The 25,938-nt window shown below is 27.1% G+C and overlaps 2 protein-coding genes and 1 pseudogene across 3 annotated transcripts; all 3 read left to right on the top strand.

Annotated features, from left to right (window-relative positions):
• The first annotated feature begins 10,292 nt into the window (after window positions 1-10,292).
• On the top strand, window positions 10,293-13,581 carry LOC111311066 (diaminopimelate epimerase family protein). Its single transcript, XM_089761341.1, has 9 exons — window positions 10,293-10,643; window positions 10,718-10,885; window positions 11,262-11,332; window positions 11,748-11,805; window positions 11,883-12,062; window positions 12,553-12,637; window positions 12,815-12,874; window positions 12,970-13,043; window positions 13,240-13,581. Exons 1-9 carry the CDS (start codon window positions 10,374-10,376, stop codon window positions 13,354-13,356), a joined length of 1,083 nt encoding a protein of 360 aa, XP_089617467.1. The 5' UTR covers window positions 10,293-10,373; the 3' UTR covers window positions 13,357-13,581.
• A 769-nt stretch (window positions 13,582-14,350) lies between these two features.
• LOC111311067 (kinesin-like protein KIN-5B) lies at window positions 14,351-16,063 on the top strand. Of its 2 annotated transcripts, XM_089760187.1 has the most exons (7): window positions 14,351-14,484; window positions 14,562-14,750; window positions 14,885-15,014; window positions 15,131-15,283; window positions 15,464-15,516; window positions 15,598-15,639; window positions 15,750-16,063. In XM_089760187.1, the coding sequence occupies exons 3-7, from the start codon at window positions 14,910-14,912 to the stop codon at window positions 15,751-15,753; spliced, it is 357 nt and encodes a 118-aa protein (XP_089616313.1). In that variant the 5' UTR covers window positions 14,351-14,484; window positions 14,562-14,750; window positions 14,885-14,909; the 3' UTR covers window positions 15,754-16,063. The 2 variants fall into 2 exon arrangements, with proteins under 2 accessions (XP_089616313.1, XP_089616273.1); XM_089760147.1 differs by having other exon boundaries at window positions 15,598-16,063.
• LOC111310609 (kinesin-like protein KIN-5B) lies at window positions 15,755-24,430 on the top strand (annotated as a pseudogene).
• Window positions 24,431-25,938: the final 1,508 nt, after the last annotated feature.

Here is a 25,938-nt window from a genome sequence, read left to right on the forward strand (position 1 = left end):
TTTAGAGGCATGGCCTTGTTAATTTTTTTTTTTTGTGAAGGGCAATGTCTCCAAGAACTTTTGCTCATCCTTAAAAGTAACAGCCTTCCTTTTCAACTCCTTTTCCATAGCCTATATTCGATCCTTTAGGTCTCTACTCTGTTGAGGTTCTAGGTTGGTTTTTTTTTTTTTTTAATTTTTGGATTGTGGTGTAGGTTGAATTGTGGTTGGGATAATGGCGGACAGTCGGGATAGCATGTTTTTTTTCCCTAGAGGCTAATAAGGCCTTAACTTCTTTATAGCTTAATTGTTTTTCTGTAGTTTACCGACTAGGGGTGATCAAATTAGGTACTTTTGAAGCTTGGGATGGAGTTATAATTTATAACATTTGTTTAAAGGCTTGTATCTGCTCAATCAAAACTTAAAGTTATTCCACGATCAAATTGACCTATTATGGGTTAGGTTAGTCCGTATGCTGGTTATTATATGTTTCTATTCCAGTCAGGACATCTGTCTCTTTTTCCTTATTGGCTCTCTTTTTAGGTGGCATGATTTCTGGCTCGACTAATGAATTAATACCTTTATTTGACATGCCAAAACGTTGGTGCTGAGCTCCGAGCTGAAGGGTAAATTTCTATAGTCATAGCAAAAAAAAGAGAGTGGTTAAAGGCAAAAGCATGTGGTGTTTCCTGCGTTTGCATTCTAATGTTCAAGTTAGAGATCGGTATAAGAGATGTTTGAAAAAGAGAAAAGTAAAAAAGTAAAAAAGGTATTAATAGAATGGAAATGGATTGATTATACTAGGTGTCTTTATTTATAGGCATAATGCGAGGGGTTTGTGAGGCATAATGATGATGTGGCTGAATTGACATGGCACTAAACATGTTAGGTTAGCCTGACATGTCTAGTCAGCCCAAAAGTTCAAAATGCTCCTGGCTATCTGTTGATAGTCGCTAATGAAAAAAATGACTAGAATACCCTTTTGACTTAAAAATGCCCTTAACAAGCACATTACTACCTTGAAAGTTTGATCAATTGCTTTGCTTTGATTGGGGTTTTCCTTCATCATTTTTGGAGGGAAGGTTTATTTAAAAGAACAGGTTACCAAAATACTTGTATAGATTTCGTTGATATGTGAATTTGTCAGCTATATCTCTTTTTGGGAAAGGTTATGGTTATCTCAACTTCAGGTTAATGAGTGTTTAGCTAGCTCTAAACAAAAATTAAAAATAGCATTTAAATAAGTCACATTCACCTTTAATATCTATACATTAATGAATTTGAATGTGTTTCATGTATGATATATATTTTTTTACTTAAAACTATTAGAATTTAAATATTAATCACTAAAATTAAGGTTATGTTTAATGCATAGGATTATTGATAGGATAGGATGATAATCATCCTATATCATATTTGATTTGTATCTAAAAAGAGGGATAAAAATTGTAAATAGTATTAATATCCTTTTGGTATACAATTATTCAATCCTTCCCAAATGGAAATGATTATTTTTAATCTATGACATTAAATTTATATGTCCAATTATATCCTTAAAAACTATAATAATAATTTTGATAAATAAATAAATTATCCTATCTTAATCCTTACATACATTAATCATAAAATAGGATGACATTATCTAATCTAATTCCATTCATAATATCATTTTATCTTATCATATTATATTCTTGTGTACCAAACATGACCTAAGAGTTCAATATTCTATCATCATAAAGTTATGTAATGTACAATGAACTATTTTCTAATAATAATTTTGGATTAATGCATGATTGTGGTAGTACTATAATTAACTTATTTATATAAATCAGAGTCTATTGCATTAACAAGGAAACAGAAAATCAAGAATTTCGTTAAACATGTCTTCCTTGGAAAAAGCTAATTAAAAAGTTTATAGTTGTATGTAGGGTGGGAAGCACCATTGTCTAAATGATTTTGTTACTTCCACAACTATATATTGATCTTCAACTTTGCATTACGTGGTTGTTCAAAGGGAATTAATTAGTTAACAATGGAAAAAGAAATTAAATGAAAAATGGTTGAAACTGGAAAATTTACTCACTTCCCCTGACCCTTATTATCTTATATATCATCATCACACACATACACACACACACACACACACACATATATATACACTAGTTTTTAGTGTGCAAGATGCACATAATTTTTATATCTAAAAATTTAATTTAAAAAATAATTTTGTATTATACTTTCATAATAATAATAACAAAATGCTAGCAGTTTATGCTTGATTTTGATATATATATATATATATATAAGTAAAAGTTGATAACTTTTGATTTTAATAACCTTTGATATGTTTTAATAACCTCGATTAAAAATTTCATAACTTTTGATAAAATTTTAGTAATTTTTTATATAATTTTGATAATATCCAATATTAGTTTGATAACTTGTGATAATTTTTTTAACCATTGATACAAATTTGATAATTTCTTATAAAATTTTGGCAACCTCTTGAAGTAATTTTGGTAACCTTTCGTATAATTTTTGTAATTTACGATCTATTTTTTGTAATCATTAATAAAATTTATGCTATCATATATTTAACAATTGAATCCCACATCAAAGTGTGAGTTCCATTTTAGAAATGTTTTACTAAATTATTTTATTGAAAAGGTTCATTATAGATTTATCCTAGTCTCCCAAGATGAAAGTTCTACTTTCATTTCTATTAGTAATCAAAATTCAATCCTTAAAAACTTCAAATATAAAAAAAATTATTAATGATTGATAATTAAATTATAATTAATTTATTATTATATTATCAATGATTTACTACTAAGCTATCAATTATTTATTATTAAATTATCTACTAAATTATTAATAATTTATTACTAAATTACTGATGATTTATTATAAAGTTATAACTCATTTATTATTAATTTAGTTATTATTTACTTCAAAGTTATCAATGATTAATTAATTTACTATTAAATTATCACTGATTTATAACCAAGTTATTAATGATTTATAACTACTAAATTATCAATAATTTACTAATATATTGTTATGTATTTACTACTATGTTATCATTTATTTACAATTTAGTTTTTAATTATTTTGCTATAAAATTATCTTAGTTTGATTATTTACTATAAAATTATCACATACTTATATTAAATTATCCATAATATACTATTAATTTATCACAAATTTATATTAAATTATCTATTATTTATTATTAAGTTATCACTAATTAACTATTAAATTACTGATCATTTACTATTAAGTTATGTTTATTTACTTTTAAGTTTTAATTATTAACTGTTAAAGTATCATAGATTTACTATTAAGTTTATCAATTAATTATTATCAAACTGAAGTTGATTTATTATTAAATTATCATTAATTTATTATTAAGTTATCATTAATTTATTATTAAGTTATCAATGATTATTATTAAGTTATCACTTATTTTTTATTAAGCTATCTTTGATTTACTAATATGTTATTATGCATTTACAATTATAAAATATAGATTTTAAAACGTCTACTAAAAATATATGAGATAATTTTTCTTTTATATACTAACATTATTACTTCAGTCAAATTTAAATTTTTTTACTAAATTTTTTATTAAATAGAATCATGGTAGAATTATTATAGTCCCTAAGATGAAAGTTTTGGTTTCATTTCTACTAGTAATCAGGGTCCAATTTTTAAGAATTTTATGTATAAAAAAGTTATCAATGATTGATAATTAACTTATCATTAATTTATTTCTATGTTATCAATGATTTGTTATTAAGTTATTAATGATTTACAAATATGTTATCTATGATTTACTACTAATTTATGAATAATTTACTATTAAATTATGGATCATTTACCGTTAAGTTATAAATGATTTACTATTAAATTGTTAATAATTTACTATTAAGTTATTGATAATTTGTTATAAACTTATAACTATTTACTACTAATTTATCGATAACTTATTACAAAGTTATCATTGATTTACTAATTTACTATTAAATTATCATTGATTTACAATTAAGTTATTAGTGATTTACTACTATATTATTTGTGATTTATTATTAAGTTATCAATTTACTATTAAATTATCAATTATTTATTATTATATTATTATGTATTCACTATTATGTTATCATTGATTTACCACTTCATTTTTAATTATTTACTATAAAATTATTACTGATTTACTGCTAAATTTTTTTATAATTTATTATTATGTATCACTGATTAATTATCTACTAAATTATCAAATATTTACTACTAAATTATCATTGATTTACCAATAAATTATTTATGATTTACTACTATCAATTAATTACTATTAAACCAAGATTGATATATTATCAAATTATGACTAATTTACTATTAAGTTATTATTAATTTATTACTAAGTTATCAATTATTAATTACTAAGTTATTCTTTATTTTTTTAATAAGTTATCCTTGATTTACTACGTACTATGTTATTATACATTTAGAACTATATTATAATTAATTTACTGCTAAGTTATCAATTATTGACTACTAATTAAATTATTATTCATTTACTGTTAAATTATCATTAATTTATTACTAAATTATTCATAATTTACTATTAAGTTATTACTGATTAATTGTTAAGTTGTCAATAATTACTACTAAGTTGTTCTAATTACTTTTAAGTTTTCAATGATTAATTAATAAGTTATAATTTATCTAATATTATATTGTTGTTAATTTGCGTATATCCAAAAAAGAAAGTAACACAATGTATATTATATGATGTAATTTGTAAAGTAAATAAAGAAAGTAAGAAAAAGTTTAAATGTAGATGACTTCAAAAGCATTGAGTAAATGCTCTTAATTTGTTATTAGTAGTTTAACGCATAATTATAAGCTAAAATTATAACTTATTATGTTAATGCAAGTATCAAACTAATTAAATAAATATATACAATATATATTAAGTCAATATTTCTAAGATATTTTTCAAATTTTTTAGTTCATAGTAAAATTGTACATATTAAGATAAGCTATATTGATTATTTGATTGAATGATTAGTGCTTATATTTTCATACCTATTAGTGAAGTATAATTGCATATAAAATATTAAATTTTTTTTAGTTGTTCTGTTAATAATAAAATTAATAAACTTTGCCTTGTGTTTATATTTTTAAGTATATAATTTTAGGTAAAAATTTTATTATATATATGATAAAAGAAATGAGAAAAGTTTACTAAATAAAATTTATAAAAAATAAACAGACAACATTTTTTAAAAATTATTAAGTTCATAATTATTACCTTCACATTCTCTTTCAAAAAATTTATCCTATTAAACAAAAAATGGTATATTTTTAGTTGTTGCTTCATTTTTATTACTATAATTCAAAATTACTTCTTTCATATTTTGATTCCAACCAACTTTTCATTTGAAAAGAGTAAAAAATATTATAATGGGTCATAAAATAGCACAAATAATATTTAACTCTATGTTATTTTTTTGAATGAGTATGAATTATAATATCTCTTTTAAATGAAATGCTTGAGTTATTTCCCTTAACTCATATAATAGCAACTTAAGTAGTAAATGAACGATTATAAACACGTTAATTTAAATTAACATTTGTGTAATACAAATTTCAATATCTTCAAAAGAAGATATATTCATTAATCTTTGTAAAACTTAGACATAAAGATTTTCTTCTGGAATTATCGTTAGTATCTCTATAACTTTTGCACTTAAATTATCATTATGTTGTGTTCTCATTTTATTTTGAAGTTTATTACCAGTGTTATAAAAATATGGCTAAAAATAATATGATTAATCAACTTAAAATTGAAACAATTCAAAACTCAATTTAAGTGTACATAGATTTTTTTACTCATTTTAAGTTTTAATTTAATTAAAAATTATTATGATACACAAAATTAAAAAAATGAACTAACTTGACTTAGTTTCAACTAATTTTAAAAAATCAACAACTTAATAGTTATTTAAAACTTGAAAAGATTGAAATAACCAAAATTTGAATTGAAATAATAACCCAATCAGAATCCATCATTTTCTATTCATCTTATGTAACAATTAAAAGTTACTTATTTAAACTTTTTTCTTTCATCTTTAATGTCTCATTTTTATTATCTTTGTGGTAGAATTAGTTAATTAATTTTAAGAACATTTTAAAATTTAAATTACAATTATAAGTAATTGAGTATACTTCTTTGTTTATTTGTATTTATGATGATTTGAATCCAAATTTTTAAACAAAAGGAAATATATACCAATTATTGAGTAAAATTTGCTTAAGTGCATAAGTGAATAATTGAGTATAGTCTAAATAAAAATAGATGATAAAAGTTGACTTAACCTAGTTGATCCATGATCTTAAGTCTAAAACTCTACTTAAAATTATGAAAAAAATTCAAAATTATTGGAATGGTAAATACAAAATTAAATGAAGATTTATTAAATGAAATTTGCTAATGAATGCCTTTTGTTAAATTATAATTTATAATAATATTTTGGCTAAAATATTAAAAAAAAGTTAAAACTGTTTCACTTTTTTAAATAAGCTTTTATACTTTTATTATACCTAAATAAGCTTTCATCTTTTGATTTGTATTTAAATAAACCCTTATTTCAAATCAAAAATTGATTTATGTGAAGTATTCATTTAGGTAAATTAAAGATTAGTGTTTATTTGGATACAAATTAAAATTTAAGAATTTATTTAAGTGCAAATTAAAGTTGAAAGGTTTATTTGGATGTAATAAAATTATATAGACTTATCTAAGTAAAGTAATAAAGTTAAAGGTTGTCTTTTTTAGCGTAATATTTTTTATATTAAATTTAATATCGATAATTAATTTAATGAATTTCAATACTTTTGAATAAATATTACTTAATATGTAACATTAAAAATTGTAATACAATAGTGAACATTGTTCAACTGATACAATAGAAAAAATGAAGGAGTATACAATATTTTTCCTAATAAAAGAGTTCATATTAATTCTAAAAAATTGGAAATCAATATATTTGTATATTCTTTATTGAAATATTATATAACACTAATCTTATTTATCATATAGAAAAAATATAATTATGCATAATCAGTCAAATTTTCATCTTATTTTTTGCTTGGCATAATCTTTTATTGGTTCTTTCATTTATTGAATGTAATTTTATGTTTTATCAATTAAAAGCTGAATTTTTTTAGTTGAAAATTTTTATTAAGTAAAAATATTAAAATACAACATTTTAGAAATTAAAATGAAATAAAATAAATTTCTAACCTTGGTACTTGTTATATTTTTTCTTAAGAAAATTTTAATTCTCAAAATAATAAATTTGTTACATAGCACCTATACAACTTATAATTATTCCATTTTCAATATTAACAACATAAATTTTTATAAATGAATGTAACATTGATGATAGCAAATTTTTTTTTTAATATTAGTATAAATACATTCAAAATATGGTTCCAACAATTTCTGTCACACCTTAAAAAAATTCACCAAAAATAATTAATCATACTTCACTTAATAATTCTCTAATTAGAATAATTATATTAAAAAATAATCACTTTTAACACTTTTACATATTAAAAAATAACTATATTTACCTATATTGAAATGAACAACAAATTCATTGTTAATACCATTAATTGACTTCGATCTCAATGATCTATGCTAGTTAGAAGCATATTACCATGTAAGTAAAAAGTCTTGCATGAAAGATATGTTTTACATATATATATATATATATATACACATATGTATATCGCTTAAAATTTAGTGATACAATTTAATGAAGAATTTAGTTAGCTTTTGATGTGCTTTTTTAAAGTTTGAATTAAATAAAATTTAATTATATATAAAAATAAATTTATAAAATAGGAAAAAATAATGAAAAGAATATTGTTTAAAGGTAGATTTTTTTATCAAACCTCTATTTTAATTGTAAGATACACTTTTATTTTTTTTTAAAATTATAACAAATTTAATATGACATGAAAATCAATAACGAAATTATTAAAATAATAGTAATAAAAAATATGCTTAATAATAATAATAATAATAATAATAATAATAATAATAAAAATAAAAGTTTAAAAATAAAAAATATTTAAATTAAAATTTATTAAAAATTTAATAAATGAGAATTTAATAATAAAAAAATCATTTAAAGTAAAATTTATTAAAAATTTTATTAAGAGTATTTAGTCACTTTTAATTCTTTAGAAATTAAAATATTATTGAAGGTATTTTAATTGATCACTTTCAAATTTTTGAAGTTCAAATTTTTATACATAAAGATAATATATTTATTAAAGAATTCGAACTCGGAAATAATAATTAACGTTACATTGAAGTGAATTTATACGGTTTTTATGGTAAGGTCTCATCTCACATCAACCATCATGGGGTATGTTTAGTTGCCTGTCTTGTTCCTCTTGAAGTACTCTCTTTGAAAAGTCGTCACACTTGACAATGTTTTTAGCAACCAAACGAGTGTCACAGCAAGAGAGAGAGCTTCATGCATGTCAACAACTGCAATGGGGAATTCAGACTGATTATATTCAAACATTAATCATTATGTATCTAATTTATAAGGTATTGTACATTTTAATTTGTTGAATCTCATGATTTTATTTCATAAAAAAATCTTATAAATTAAAGATATTATAAATATTTATATTCTAATACAAACTCTAATACACAATTGACATGTGATTTATAATTTTTTTTCAAATTATAACAATTATTTTTTGTGGTGAATTACAGTGCATGGATATTAAAGCTATTAACTAATTGCCTCGAAAGCTTTTCAGTCCTTTTGGGAATTTGATTAGAAGACTCTCACTACAACAGAAGATACATTTTATAATTGAACTCTTACCATCCCATGCTGGGAGTTAAAGGTGAGCATTAATCAGTTTTATCTGAATAAATAGATGAAAAATCAAAATTTAATTAAATTAGATTCAGTTTTATTAGATTTTTTGGTTTTATCAATTAGAAGAGTAGATTTATCGGTTTAATTGATCAGTTTATGGTTTTGCATTTCATAAACCGAACCGACAAGAAAACCGAACACCCATTTACTCAACAACCATTGTTGTTATAAGTCCCTAGATTTCCTTCCTTTCTTTATCTTCCTCTCACATGCCGTTCAGCCCTCACCTCACGCCTCTTTGCTCTTTCAACCCTCATGCCTCTCAGTTTATTTATTTGGCAAGAATATTTGATATCTAAAGCAAAGCAATGAAAGAAGCCAGCAAATCAAGATTTCAAAGATGTTGTCACTACATTGCTTGCTAGTTTCAAATTTCTCAGCACATGTGAGTCTTGAGGCTACAACACAATTTGCAGCAACCACTACTTGGGCTACAGAGTAATTGCATTTACTTTTGATTTGACTCGTGGTGCTTCTGTACTTGTTGGTGTTATTGTTGAAGGTACTTGTTTGATCTTTTAAGTTAATTTTTGAAATTTCTTGCTGATCCCATTCAAACCTGACGTGTAATGTTAGATTGATTTATTGTTTCTATTTTTTGAAAAATCTTGAAAATATAAATCCATGGAAATTCTTTTTACAGATTGATTTTAATCCTTTATCTACAACGTACAAAATTGAAAATGATTTTCTGTTTTGAAAAGTCATATGATGTATGTGAAAGGGTGTTGGGTTTGGTTTATTTTTGAATGTATTGTCTGTATTATTTAGTCTTCATGCGATTTTAAAACTAAAAAGAATTCAATGGGCTAACTTTGTTGTGCATAATTTGGTGAAGTAATTTGGTGTGTTTCAAACAAAAAAAAAACCAAAAAAATCAATCCATTTATTTTGATTCGGTCTTTTTTATTTTTATTCCTTAAATCGGTTGATTCATTTTCTTTTTTTAAAATAAAATCGATTTTTAAATTTTTATAATCGAATCAGATCGATTCTCAACCTTATGCGAGCACTTACTCAGGCTCCTAAACAAAGCCTTAATTTAGAGCCACAAATTTCAGATTTGAAACAGATTATATATAAAGCGCCATTTGGACAGCCAATCCAACATTTAAACGGGGCTCAAAGTCTCTTTGAATGCGTTGAGTATTGGGTTAGATCCATGAACAAAGATTTTCAAGCTTGGGCTACATCTTAAAGTAGCCCAAACAATAATATTTCCATAATGTTCTCATATCATAAAATCTGATCCGTTCATATCCACTAGGTTCCACGATCCACACGCTGCATAGGATTCCAATACTTCTCTTACATAACGATGAAAAAAATTTAGTTTCACTTTCCCACTTCGACTCGACAGCGCTGCAACACCAATTAAAACCCGCCGTCAACCAAAAAAAAAAAAAAAACAAAACCAAAAGCCCCATGGCCATCTCCGCCGCCATTTCCCTCTCTCTCCCACAACAAACCCGTCGTTTCTCCGTCACCATCGCCCCGTTTCGATCAATTTCTTCTCTTCATTTCGATTCTCTCCGTTCCAATCTTTCTCTTAAAACCCCCAACTTTCGAGTTTCCGCATCTTCCATGAGCATCGGAACTCCCGAGAAAGTCTCCACGACGTCGTTTCTTGACCGAAGAGAAAGTGGATTCCTTCACTTCGTTAAGTACCACGGCCTCGGGAACGACTTCATTTTGGTACTTTCTCTTACCCATTTCTCATTAGCAGAGAAAAATGTGGGAGAAATTTGACTTGTCTTTTGTTGGAATAGGTTGATAATAGGAACTCGACGGAACCGAGGATTACGCCGGCGCAAGCGGTGAAGTTGTGCGATAGGAACTTTGGTGTTGGAGCTGATGGAGTGATTTTTGCTATGCCTGGAATCAACGGCACTGATTATACTATGAGAATCTTTAACTCTGATGGTAGCGAGCCTGAGGTAATTAGCTTTTTCTTACTCATAAGTTGCTAAAATGTAGATACTAGTAAGTATATTTGATTTAAAATTGAACAAAAAGTCAAATGTAATGCACGTTTGAACATAGTTGTTCTGCATAAAAGTATAATCGCGGCTTTAAAAGAATTTATATATGGGAATTTAATTATTTGAAATGTTACTTATTTGCTTTTGTATCCGAATGCTCTTTTGCCTTCGCATTTGGAAGCTAAAAGCAAGTAGTGAAAGTAATAACCAGATAGAACCTTAGTGTTTGAATTATTGACATTGAATATCGAGTGGTCTTGCCTTACGTGTGTTTGCTTGTGTGTGTGATTAGGGTTTTGGTTAAGTTTTTAATTGATATTTGTTCTTCTAGATGTGTGGTAATGGGGTGCGGTGCTTTGCCAGATTCATTGCTGAGCTTGAAAGTTTACAGGGGAAGCATAGGTATGGTTAAGGGCTTGTTTTCTATTTTCCTGACATTTCGTACTAGAATGTTGCCTTGTGTGTTTGTTTGAAGGTGCTGCGCTCATATATTTTATTTCCTTTGCTTCTAATTGCAAAGTTTATAGCATTATATTTTCCATGATGATTTTACTACCAAAAATGTCATAGTTTTGTTCTCTGTTTTATTTTATGCAGTTTTACCGTGCATACCGGTGCATAGGTATGGTTAAGGGCTTGTTTTCTATTTTCCTGACATTTCATACTAGAATGTTGCCTTGTGTGTTTGTTTGAAGGTGCTGCGCTCATATATTTTATTTCCTTTGCTTCTAATTGCAAAGTTTATAGCATTATATTTTCCATGATGATTTTACTACCAAAAATGTCATAGTTTTGTTCTCTGTTTTATTTTATGCAGTTTTACCGTGCATACCGGTGCTGGTTTAATTGTTCCAGAAATTCAAGATGATGGGAAGGTATGTTATTTGAATCCTGTATGTTACTGTTTATCTGTGCTGATTAATGCATCTGACATTGAGTGACACTATTTCAGGTTAAAGTTGATATGGGTGAACCAATTCTTAAAGCATCAGATGTTCCTACAAAATTACCAGCAAATAAAGATCAATCTGTTGTTAAATCCGATCTTAATGTAGATGGAGTGATTTGGAATGTGACTTGTGTTAGTATGGGAAATCCACACTGTGTAACTTTTGGCACCAAAGGAAGCCAGGTTTGTATTCCAGATGATATTGATAATAAGACTAACCTAGGGTTTATATTTATATGAACTGTTCCTAGTTATACTTCCTCCGCAATATTTGAAAATTATCTTTCTTTTCTGTGTATCTGATAAACTATTTGACTTGAGTTACATGGCTTATAGCAGAAGAGAAGACATCTATCCCTGTGCCAAAATTTTCTTGGTGGATCAATAATGTACATAGGCTTGATGATCATAACTATTTCCTCATTGCATGCTCCAAGAGAAGAAAAAGACTAGGAACAGTTAAAAGAGCTGCTCTCTTTTGCCAATCTTGTGCAATAATAACAAGCATATTCATAAACTCCTGCAAAAACATCTTTTACTTCCACTGAATTACTTGTTGTAAAAGAAAATGGATTCATTGAATGATTATTGAAATATATATTTTCTGTTTTCCTTTCTCTTTTCATTTGCATTTCTAATACTTGTCTTTTACTTAACGATTGTTATTGAGCAGAATTTGACTGTTGATGAACTAAATCTAGCAGCAATTGGTCCTAAATTTGAGCATCATGAAATGTTCTCAGCTAGGACTAACACAGGTTAGTTGTTACCTAATCTCTGAGATGATCTTTGCAATAAATTCCATGGCTAACATCTGTTAGCAGCTTCTTGCTTTTTGTATTTCACAAATTGGTGTTTCTATTGCATGGTTGTTATTCATCTCCTTCTGCTAAGCCAGTCTGTCGTCTAATCATGAATGTGTTTTATATGATTAGAATTTGTGGAAGTTTTCTCTCGTTCACATATGAAAATGCGTGTTTGGGAGCGTGGAGCAGGTTAGCTATAATTACCATGTACTTATATAAAATGAGCTATCATTATGGGTTAGTTTTTGTTCAGGCTAAAAACTCAAGTCAATTGCATTTCATAGGAGCGACACTGGCTTGTGGAACTGGAGCTTGTGCTGTGGTGGTCGCAGCTGTTCTTGAAGGACGTGCTGGGCGGGTGAGTGCATGACTTGATGTTGTTTAAATTGTGTTAATGGTTTGGACAATATGCATATCCACATGAGATGGGACATTAAGGTAGTTTCATCTTGAAGTTGTTAACCTAGGTTTCCAAACTACTGTTCATGCTACATCTTTGCATCTGCCTCTTGTCTATGTTTTCCTCTCAACTGACAATTCGCGTTGTGAAATAGAGTTGCACGGTTGATTTGCCCGGAGGACCATTGGAGATTGAATGGAGGGAGGAAGACAACCATGTGTACATGACAGGCCCAGCTGAAGTAGTGTTTTACGGAGCAGTGCCACTGTGACAAATCTAACGCTAAACCAATTTTTCATGATGGAGAGAACTCATTTACTAAATGAATTCTGTTGAAATATAAGACAAATGGTAGGCTTTTGAATGTGGACATTCTTTTTGGTTCTATGTTTAAGAATGTCAGTGGTATGCATGTTTGTCCAAAAAAAAAGGATGGTTGTGATTAAATGTAAAATTCCTACTTAATATCACAACGGTTATTAGGGATTTAATTAAAGATTTGGATTCATAAATGATGCCTAAACTGGGAAAAATTAATTAACCAAATGAAGTTCGTAATAAAGAGTTATGAATATGGGAAAGTTACCGAAAGTACGGATGACAGCTCTGATCAACGTAGCGTCTTAATTGAATAGTCACGCCAAGGCGCCCCGAACTTTTTTAAATAAAGGCCACGTGTGCCAATGGCTAAGATCAACCCAGGTAGCCGTTAGAAAACATAAAGGTTTCTCTTTTCTTTTTGTAAAAAATAAAATGAAAAGAAAGGGAAAAACCAAATTTTAACTTAAGAATGTCGATATTATTCATATTCAACAGAGAATTTAATTTTTAATCCAAATAAAAAAAATATTATATTATACATATAAAAATAAATATTGATATAATTTTAAATTTTTGTTGAATATGAAAATAAAAACGAATAATAGAATATCTATCACATATTCATATTTTATTTATATATTTTTATATATTTAATAAATAAAATTTTTTATTAAATAATATAAATTATTATTTTAAATTAATTAAAATTAATATATTTTATTGATAAAATATATGTTAATAAAAATTACTTAAATATATAAGAGAAAAATGAAAAATATTAAAAAAATAATTTTTTTTATTTTTTTAGAAGGTTATAGATACAAGGATTATCACGTCCATTAAAATTTTGAAAATATAAAAATGAGATAAATTTAAAATATACATAAGGTATAAATATGAGGTTATATATATATAATATAAAAATCCAAAAACAAGATCCTACCTTTACATGTATTTTCAGTTCTTCACTCCTACAAAGATAATCAAAAAGAAAGGAAAGAAAGGACGATCGAAAGAAAAAAGATCTTTGCATCTCACTTATTCTTCCGATTCTACTTCAATTGAGAAAAGAACTGCGGTAAGATTTTATTTTGAGTTTTTAATAATTTTCAAAAACTTTTTTCCGCTTCATTGATCATTGAACGATTTGATCAGGTTTTAAAAAAATTTGAACTTCAAAACACAAAGAAATGATGTCACTCACCTCAGATCAGTTTAGAAAAGCAGGGATGGGAGGATTAATAACATCTCCATCTCCTTTCTTCACTTCTCGCCCCGAACGACGTCGTGCCAACTCGAGAGTTACCCGATTGGAGCTCTAATCGCCAAGATAGATACAAAGAGGTTAATGTTCAAGTGCTGCTTAGATGCAGTTATTTTATTTTTATTTTTATTTCATTTACTTATTTATCATTGAATGAAAATTTTTTATTTAATTTAATTCAGTATATTCTTTTGCTTGATGATTATGGTTTTAGGCCATTAAGTGAAGATGAGCAGAGAATGAATGTTCCGAGATCGATTTCGTGTAATGAACATAAAAGGGAAGTTACAGTTTTGCAAAATTTAGCTAATCAGCAAGTAGACAGAGCTTTCACTTTTGACAAGGTAAAGCTCCTGCCCCACTTTTATGAAAATGCCTACCATTTTTTTTTTTTTTGGCAAGATGATTTATTGGATTCATTGAAGTTCACAGTTTTATTTTAATTTTATTTTTTTGCAAGGTTTTTGGCCCCAAGGCACAACAAAGAACAATATATGATCAAGCTATTGCGCCAAATGTTAATGAAGTACTTGATGGTTTCAATTGTACCGTCTTTGCCTGTGGACAGACTGGCACTGGCAAAACATGTAAGATGCAGGAAGCTGAAAAGAAGGTAAACTTCCATTTTTCTCTTTAATGCTCTTTTTATTTAGTTATGATTTGAGACTTACTCCAAAATAGGTGATTTCCTCCAATTAGAAGAAAACTTGACTTTTAGTGTCAAAGATTGATCTTCACTCTTTATGTAGGCTAAAGGTGATTGGTTTGAATTTTTACTTATATAACCTTGCAGGCAAGGATGAAGAAGATAAAGCAACTGGGGAATGATCTCAATCTTAGTGAGAAGTTATAATTCTCACACATTTGTACCTTCATTCTTTTCTTACCATGTTATATTTATATTAATTCTTCTTCTTCTTTATGCAGCATGCTGACAAGTATAGTCAGCAGTGTCTCACTGAAACAAAGGTTGGACTTAGAAAGTGACCTTAAGGATTTTAGCTTGGACTGGAAACATACATATTTGTTGTCTTAATTCTGGACAATTCCCTGCTCATAAATTGTTATTTGTTCGCCAGATAAATCTTGAAAAGAATTGCTTGATCTTCAAGAGAACCACAGGGCAGCCATCTTGACAGAAGGAAAAGGAATATATCATCTCCAATCTGCTATGCTCAGGTGCCAGAGTCAAATGTTGGAAGAGTTTCATTGTCTATATTTTTTGCTTACTACAATGGCAATTGTTTTATATTAAAAGAAAATTCTTTGATCACGGGCTTAGAAGTTACGTACTGATTTGCAACATGCATCAGAGGACATAAACTCACTTTTTACAAAACTAGGTATAGTAACTTCTCTATGGTTTTTTGAAGTTCACGATTGTATATTTGATGTGCTGTCATTGTATGGATTCTATATCTTATTAGTTAATTAGATTATGTTACTTCATTAACAAGTAAATATTAGTTCTTAAAATAAATATATAAAAAATTAATATAATTTTTAAAAAATTTACTTATTAATGAGATTGTATCATTTGATTCATCACATTAATGAGATAGCATTATCTGATAATGTATGCACTGATAATTCATAAAATATAAATTTTTATTTTTTAGTTTATATTTGATGCACTGTCAGTATATAAAAATCTATACACTTGTCAATCAATTGGATAATGTCAATTTATTAATAAGTAAATATTAGCTTTAAAATAAATATACAAAACATTAATAGTTTTTAAAATATTTATTCATTAACAATGTATTATCATTTAATTCATTTTATTTACTTTAAAATAAAATAAATAGCATTACCAGATTGATTGACAGTGTATAACAGTATATCAAATATAATAGATTATATATACTATCAATCATTCAGATAATATTATTTCATTAATGATGTAAATAAAATGATACATACCATCACTTCTAATAAAAAAAACCTTGTTGCTTCCAATCAAATGTTTGTAAGGAGATATAATATGATGTTGCATCTGCCACACTTTTGCAAACCATATTTCATACTTTGGTCCAGCATGTGCAGTTGGCCCAATGGTGTTGGCAGCCATGAGTTCACAAAAAAGTGAAAATGCTCCTTTACATGAAAGGTGTGGGATAACTACTTTTGTAAAGATGTATCCCATGAAATGAGATCTGAAACAACACTAGTAGCATATGAGCATTCAAAAATACTAAAAAAAAAAAAAGTGTTTATGAACCCATTTACTACCATTTGAGAGGCCTTAAATATATTCTTTTACTAAGCACAGATGATAAAGACAAGATGGAGGTAGAAAATCGAAACATCATTTTAACATTTGGTTCTCAGCTTGATCAGCATTTAAAATATTTGCAAAAGACCATCTTGGACTCTATTTCTCAACAGCACCAACAACTTAGATGCAAGGAAGAGCATGCTCATACATTTCTTCCCAATAAATGTGATACAAGAGTGGAAAAATGTTGCCCTATCTTACTCTAGGCATCAAGCTCACTACAAGAAAATAAGTTTTTTGTGACAATTTTTTAGCGTCATTTCCCTAATAAATACTGCAAGCTTTCATGTTTTCACAATTATGGCGGCATTTGTTAAACAAACGCCACTAAATTTGAATACAGCAGCATTTATAAAATCAAACATCAGTAGTCATTACAATTTTGTGGCATTTGAACAAAAAAAAAAAAAAAAACTCCGTTAGAAAAATCCTTGAATTTTATTAAATAAAAATATAATTATTTACAGACGTTTCACTAAGAAACTTCGCTAGTTTTCTTTTTACAAACTCACAGGGTTTGTGCTTTAAACGCCACAAAATCATTTTATAACGGCATCTATGGTATTAAATGTCATTAATCGTTCAGCATTTACGGCATTTGTAGAGGGTAGCGTCGCTAAATTTAATATTTAGTCCGTTTGTGGGCGTTTGTTCCCACAAACGCCACTAAATAATCTCCTTAAGTATGAAATTTGGACCCCTAAAACACTTATGTTCTAGCTTAGACTTTCCATTTGTTCAGAGCCTAGCTTAGTTCCAGCTTAAACTTTCCATTTCTTCTTTTTTTCCTTCCGAATTTTAAGCAGATATTTTTAAATGGCCACCTTCTTCCATAGCCACCTTCTTTGGTTGAACACCACCGACCAACCCTTTTTGGTATGTTATACCTCTGCCAACTGTTTTTGGTATGGGTCATTGATGCTTGTTTTTTCCAAATTTCCCTTTTTCTTTTCTCTATTTAAGTAATATATGGTTGAGCGCATGAAACACTAGCATTGAAATATATGTTTAGTTTTGGGCAATGGGTAAAATTGGAGACCTCGGCCTCAGGTAGGCATGGTGGTTTTGGGTGGCACGTGATCTATTTTGGGGCAGGTGTTCCTTTGGCAAACTCCTAAATCAAGGGGTTTTTGGTTGGCTCAACCCATGACCGTTGCCTGCTGCCACTCGCTTATCATTTCTATTTTTTGCTTTACAAATAGAAATTATTTTAAATAATTGAAAGTATTTTATTTTTCTGTTTGGTTAGTTAGAAAATTGAGGCAGGAAAGGCAAGTGATCACTCTAATTTTTTTGATTAAAAAAAGGCTCTATGAAATTGCAATAGGTTATAGTAAGTTGAGGTGAACTTAGTTTGATGAATTTTTGTGATTATACTTTTTGTTTAAGCTGTAGTTTAATGAAAATTACAACAACATATGCAAAATAATGAATGAATATGTTGAACAAACCTTTCATAACTATTTATATAATTTTATATACACATGTACAATTTTACTAACCAACAAACATCTTTTAATGAATGAATATCAAATCAACTGTTAAAATTTATTTTAAACCATTTATAAATTGAAACCCAGCTATCCAGGAGGCTCAACATGTTAACTAGTCAACTAGCCATATTTTGGTTGATAAAAAAATTTGTTTTACCACAAATTTGAACTTGCTAAACCAATTGTGCCAGCACTTTTTTTTGTCAATAAGTTAATTTCAAAGGAAGATGGGATAAAAATATTTCCAACTTTCTCAAAAGTTGGAATAATTTTAAAATGAGGTGGGCTAGTGGATGATTTATTTTTTTAGTGAGTCATTCATAATGTAGATAATTGATTAATTTGACATTGTTTAGTTGAAACTATGCTTTGTTTTAGAAGTGAAAGAAAGCCCTAGTTGGTCTATCTTTTTGGCTTGGATAGAAATTTTTTTTTTTATATGAATCAATTGAGGCTTTTAACATGGAATTCTTGAAGTTGGCATAATGGGCATTTGTACTACTTATTTATTGAACTATTGAATTAAAAAAAAAAAAAACGAATGATCCAAAAAAATAAAAAAAGCATTCAATTCAATTTGAAACAAAAAAAATTACTTTGATCTTATCAAAAGAAAAAACTAACAGAGTGCAAGAATATTATTATATATGGATACCTAGGTAGCACTGGATATGTCAGGAGTGGTGTCGGAGGCCGACTTTAATGCTCAGCATGCAATGGTGTTTTTCTTGAACTCAATCCAACTTCTTCAAATAAAATAAAAATAAAAATAAAATCTCATGAACAATTTAGTATTGGTCTATATCAAACATTCAACAATGATATTTCAATGTTGAATTAATCTAGTCATAGAATATTATAAATTTATCCTTATTGTTTATGCAACAAACTTAAGAAAACTCGAGATAAAAGGTGTTTTAAACCGTTATTTGCCAAATGGTTTTTTGTCCAATGTCTTTTTTTTTTGTTTGACTGTTTGTTTTCAATTTTTTGTCATTTATGTCTGTTTAAGATATTTTGTGTCATTAAAAGACAAAAAATCAAATTTGAATTTATTATTCTATTTTAATAGTTTAGATAATTTTAATACATAATATTAAATTTATCTGAATGATTGAACTTAGTTTTCATAATTGATATGTGTGAAAAAATTATCATTTGTGTCTTTTTAAGATTTTACTGTGTGTTAAAGGGTAAAATAAGATAATTTTATAGTTATATTTATATTTTAACAGTCTAAACAGCTTAAATATATGATATCAAATTGATTCGAATGATTGAACTTGGTTTAGTAGCTATATATGTGTGAAAAAGTTAACGTTTATATCTGTTTAAGACTTTTTGTGTCGTTAAAAGGTAAAAATACAAAATTACATTTATTATTCTATTTTAATAGTTTAGATAACTTCAATATATTATATTAAACTTGTCCGAATAATTGAACATGATTTTCACAGTTGATATAGGTGAAAAAGTTACTGTTTATAGCTTTTTAGGACTTTATTGTGCCGTTAAAGGGTGAAAATATAATTTTGGAGTTATATTTATATTTTAACAGTTTGGATAGTTTAAATACATAATATTAAATTTTTCCGAATAATTGAATTTGATTTTCACAATTGATATACGTGAAAAAGTTGTCATTTATGTTTGTTTAAGACTTTTTGTGCTGTTAAAAGATAAAAATGTAAATTTGCATTTATTATTCTATTTTAACTATTTAGATAGCTTCAATATATGATATTAAAATTGTGCAAATGACATAACTTAGTTTTCACGATTAATATACGTGAAAATGTTATCGTTTATCTTTGTTTAGCATTTTTTGTGCCATTAAAAGATAAAAATATAATTTTGCAATTATATTTATGTTTTAACAATTTAAATAGCTTAAATATATAATATTAAACTTGTCTAAATGATTGAATTTGGTTTTCATAATTGATATGAGTGAAAAAGTTATCATTTATGTTTGTTTAGCACTTTTTTTGTCGTTAAAAAGCAAAAATGTAAATTTGTATATATTATTTTGTTTTAATAGTTTAAATAACTTCAATACATGAAATTAAACTTGTCAAAATGATTGAACTTGGTTTTCATAGTTGATATGTGTGAAAAAAGTTATCATTTATATCTTTTTAGAACTTTGTTGTGTCGTTAAAGGGTAAAATGTATTTTACAGTTATATTTATGTTTTAATAATTTAAATAGCTTTAATATATAATATTAAATTTGTATGAATGATTGAACTTGGTTTTCATAATTTGATATGTATGAATAAGTTACGAATTATGTTTGTTTAGGACTTTTTGTAACGTCAAAATGCAAAAATGCAAAATTACAATTATTATTTTGTTTTAACAATTTAAATAGCTTTAATATATTATATTAAAGTTGTCCAAATGTTTGGACTTCATTATTGCCATGCTTGATATGCATTAACAGGTTATGATTGATATGTTTTTAATAATAATATGTGTTTTTTATGTAAGAAATTGAGTTGGGTGAAAAAATTAGACGTGTGAAACTTTTTCGATTAACCCACACAAAAAAAATTGGATTTTACCTGATTATCGAAATACAAAAAATTACGATAGTTTTTTTTGATTCATTTTATATAGAAAGTAAATATTTACTATTTCAAATATATTATGAATTAATTATTAAATTTGATAACTTTATTTAATTGATTTACAAGAGAAAGCGAAATAAAAAAATGGCTTTTGATATTAAAGTAGTATCCTATTATTCTGTCAATATGCAAGAACTGTAAGATCAAATTTTCATAAAAATTATTAGAAAAGAAAGGCATGGACGGATTTGAGGCCTTGGATTGGGTCTAACATTATCCAGCTACTATGGACATAGCTTTCAATGATTTACATTTTTAGCAAGTCAGTCTTCGTGAAACATTTCAATATTGAGAGAAGGGTTACAAACTATACAAAAACATATCTAACAAATGGGAGTAGAAAGAGCTGAAGAGTGTACTAAAATGGATTAGGAGCATAAGCAGTTGCATGATTAATTCAACACTTTTATAAATTTTGTGTGATGACAATTTTCATAAACCAATCTAGTTGGTCTACCAACTTAGGTATATATCTAGCAATTATTTATTTTTTTAATATAAAAAATAGCTTAATATTAAGTGTAAAAACTTATTTTACTTTATTCGATAGGTTCTTGAACATGTTAGTAATCATGGTGGAAAAAATTCTTAATCAAATAACAGTGCTTCAAGTCTAAGCAGCCATCAATTTCATACATTTTAAATTTTTGATTAATGTACTGAAATAATTTGAATGTTATTATATTAAACTTTGTGTAACATGCATACTGAAACAAATTGTGTATTTAGATATTTAAATATTTAGAATATTTAGTTTATGAATTTAAATTTGTTTTTATTTGTTTTAATATTTTTTAATTTAAATATAGTAGTAAATATTTAAACAGATAAAAAAATTAAATTTCCTAATTTATCAACATTTGTGTGTAAAAATGCTGTTAAATTACAAAAATTAGAGATATTTTTACACACAAATGTCGCTAAATTAAAAAATTTAGCTGCAGTTTTTTCATAAAAACATCACTAAATTTATCGACATTTGCGTATATAAATGTCACTAATTTCTATAATTTAGTGGCGTTTGTGTACATAAATGCTGCTAAATTTAAAAGTATTTAAATAGACAAATGTTGATAAATTTAGTGATTTTTTTTCTTCAAACACCTTTATTTTTCTCAGTGCAAATATAGCTAATGCTTTTAGTGGTGTTTTTAGCAAACATCATGAATCGTTAAATATGAAAAAAATGTCACTATGTTCTTATTCCTTTATAGTGGCTACTTATTCCTAATTCCTGATTTATGAATTATTGACAGACAACCCAAGCCTTGGAATCTAGGAATAAGAATATGATAGAGACACGCTTTAAGAATGGTAGCAATGAAGGAACTTACCAACATAATGTAAAGGAATGCTTCTTTCGACCTAGAACAAATGAATTCTGCATTTCTATCTAAATATTAGCTATTAAGATGGTATGCTATCTAAAAAAGATAATTATGTTTCAACTTGCTTATGGAAACATGTGACTTTGATTTGCTAATTGGTGTGTTTATTTTGTCTTTGTAGTTCCTTGTCACTGTAGTGTTGGAGCCCAGTGAGGTTATTGAGGATTTCCAAATTCTGTTAATGAACAAAATGAGCTATTGGTTTTCTTTACTCAATAACAAAAATAGGTAGGTGTGTTTGTTATTTTTCAATTCCTTTTTATTTATAGTATTGACTTTCTTGAGTAAGCATTTCTCATATTTCTAGATAATGACAATGATTACACTGCAATTTGATGTTAGGATAAGAAATATCTAATGCAAAAGTTGATTTTGTGATTGACATCCATAATCAAGCCTTCAAATTCATGACACCCCTTGAAGAAAGCAATTAACAAATTTTAAATGCAGATTTAAGGCAAATTTATATATAACATTGCATGATTGATATTGGGAAAAATAAAGGCTAATAATGAACTTGGTCTACTGTAAAACTAGAAGAAGTTGCTAAGGAGGAAAGGTAGGCAATGGAAAAGATTGCAGCAATATTAGCAACTTTGATATCTAATAAAAATGCTATGGTTGGTAATTTGTCACTTTCTTTTTATGCAAAGCACAAATAAATTTTAAGAAATTTATGCTTACAAAAATTATATATTAGGTTTCAGAGGCATCAAGAAACATGAAGGACTTGGGTATTCAAGATAATAGGATATTGTAGCAATATATCTTTACTACAACAAGTTTCAACTAATGTTAGGAAGGAAATGATCAAGTCTATAGAAAAAATGGAAAACAATTTCATGGAATACACCTTCTTAGTGGCTTAACCTAGGAGTGTAATGGAATATGACCTTTAAGAATAGTAAAATGAACTTAATGTAAACAGTCTTGCAAAAAACAAATATATTATTAAGTAAGTTTTTCTTGTTCCTTGGTTCTTAAAGTCCTTGTAATTTTGAACTTTAGAAGTGTATTATGTGTTAAACTTTTTGCTTATTGCATTGACAGGGAAAATATTAAAAGAAATCATGTAGTACATGAAGAATTTCTATCCTTATTTTCCTCTATGGATGCAAAGTTTAGTGCTAGAACTAGAAATATAGTAGTAGCAATTAATAGTAATATATTTGCATGTTAATTGCAAGTTCCTCATTTTAGAATTATATTTCTTTCTCATTCTAAGTGGGAAAATATTGTCCATTGGTTGATTCATTTCTTTATGGCCACGAAAGTAAGAAGGAAATATACTTTTTTACAAACTTGTGGCTAGACAAACTAAAAATAGTGCTAAAAAACCATGGTGAAAACATTTCAAATATCAAAAGTAAAGCCAAGAAATGCCTCATAAAAGGCTACATGGTAGGTTGCTAGTTTAAAATGTCTATATAATTTAGAATATTTGATCTTAGAATAATGAATTCTTGCTACAAAAGATGTTGTTATAGAATTTATAAATATATAATTTGCTTAAGCTCTTCAAAAGCCCTTTGACATTAATGTGTTCATCTAAATTTTGAGATATTTCTAAAAATTTTAAAGAATAGTAGGCATCGAATTGTCGACCTTGACATGAATTTGCTCAGGGCAATAATTTTTCCTATTAATTTTTGAAATTTCATAACCGAAGTTGGTATTTTCATATCAATTTTGGCTTAGGTATTTTCAAAATTTGCTTTTATCCCTATTTTGTTAATCATATAACCAAAAACTTAACCGACGTGACCCTAAAATCGCATTTACTTGGATTAAGCCTCATATTATATATTCTAAAGTTGTTAAAGGTTTTTTCCTAATCCTTCAGATATTTCATCGAGCTATTGCTTTTTACAATCATGTTGTCAACATACACTTTGACATTTCGACTAATCTGATTCTTGAAGATTTTGTTGACCAACCTTTGATAGGTCGCCCTTGCATTCTTTAAACTAAAAAGCATTATATTGTAGTAATATAAACTTTTTTCAGTTATGAAAGTTGTTTTCTTTTCACATTCTTTCAATATTTTAATTTAAAGCATTCATATAACTGAACAAGCCATGCTTAGCGTTGTTATCTACCAGTCGATCTATGCTGGGCAGAGGATAATTATCATTTGGGTAGGTTTTGTTGAGATCGGTGAAATTCATGCACATTCTCTATTTTTTACTATGTTATTTCACCATTATGACATTAACAATTCATTCAGGGTAGTATGCCTTTCTAATAAAGCTTGCTTTCAATAATTTGTTGACATATTCCTCTATTGCCTTTTACCTTTTTGGGGTAATGGTCTTCTTTTTTTGCCAAACTGGTTTCATGTTTAGATCAATATGTAGCTTGTAGACCATAACTATAGAACTTAGCCTGGGTATATCAGATGGGGTCTATGCAAATAGGTCAGTATTGTTTCTTAAGAATTGAATTATTTGTTATTATGCTCGAGATTAGCTTCGATTTGTATGCATTTATCAGTATTATTTTTGTAAAATAGCACAAAGATGAAATCTTTTATCGGTTTTGGTCGATTAACATCGGCTTCACGTTTTTTATCTATTATCTCTTTTTGCTTGGTTATGTTAGATTGTCTCCTGCAAAAAGGATGAATCCTTACGTAATTGTTAGTTAATTTGTTAATAGAATCATATACTATATAAAAAAAAAAAAACCAATCAAAATATAGCTTTTGTATTCATTTAACCGATGTAAGAGTGCAGTTTTGCTTATATGTGTGTATACCAACTTGGGAGATTGGGTTTAATGAATTTTTTTAAAAAATCTCAACTATATTTGCAAGTGTTGAGTTTGAGAGCTCATAGTGGCTTACGAGAGCAATTAGTTTCTATTTTCGATTTCTTACTGCTTTTTACTTGAACTATTTTGTTTTGCTTCAACAACCATTGCGCTACCACCATTAATTACTGCTATCATCTTTCGTCACCAATGGCCACAGCTGTAAACTAGAAAAAGAAATCCCAATGCTAAAGTCAGAGAACCCACAACGTTGCCACACCTTCTTTAGCCAGTAGTGCCTCTTTCTTCTTAGTTTATAAAAAAAATAACCTAAAAGATAAACCAAACCTAGAAAAGCAATATCAAGCCAAGACCCAAAATTTTGATTTTTCTCTTGGATGTTCCTGCTAATGGTATTTTTTGGTATGTTGATTGTTCTTAGTTAAGACTTTCAATTTTTTTGCTTATCTGCTTGTATGCAAATTCTAGGTTTTGTGTCTTTTTGGGAATAAAATTTTTGTTGTTAGGAATTGTATCAAACATCAAACAAACAACCAATTTCTTTTCGGCAACCACACTAATTTTCAGGGACAACTATCAATAGAGCAAATAGAAGAAATCTAGAAACAAACCCAACATCTACCAGAAAAATTCACGAAACCTAAATCTACCTTAAATTATACATAAAGCAGCCACAAATCCATATAACAGGCACAACAACTT

This window comes from Durio zibethinus, chromosome 1 (assembly GCF_047325235.1).
Source record: "Durio zibethinus cultivar Kanyao isolate XHJ-2024 chromosome 1, ASM4732523v1, whole genome shotgun sequence".
Classification (NCBI taxonomy): Eukaryota; Viridiplantae; Streptophyta; class Magnoliopsida; order Malvales; family Malvaceae; genus Durio; species Durio zibethinus.

Bases quoted from the DNA above. Each gene is read 5' to 3' on its own strand.
- LOC111311066 (XM_089761341.1), top strand. From the start codon at position 10,374: ATGGCCATCTCCGCCGCCATTTCCCTCTCTCTCCCACAACAAACCCGT. The intron at 10,644-10,717 runs GTACTTTCTCTT...TTGTTGGAATAG, and splicing joins TCGGGAACGACTTCATTTTG to GTTGATAATAGGAACTCGAC. The intron at 12,638-12,814 runs GTTAGTTGTTAC...TTATATGATTAG, and splicing joins CTCAGCTAGGACTAACACAG to AATTTGTGGAAGTTTTCTCT.
- LOC111311067 (XM_089760147.1), top strand. From the start codon at position 14,910: ATGAATGTTCCGAGATCGATTTCGTGTAATGAACATAAAAGGGAAGTT. The intron at 15,015-15,130 runs GTAAAGCTCCTG...TTTTTTTGCAAG, and splicing joins GAGCTTTCACTTTTGACAAG to GTTTTTGGCCCCAAGGCACA. The intron at 15,284-15,463 runs GTAAACTTCCAT...ATAACCTTGCAG, and splicing joins TGCAGGAAGCTGAAAAGAAG to GCAAGGATGAAGAAGATAAA.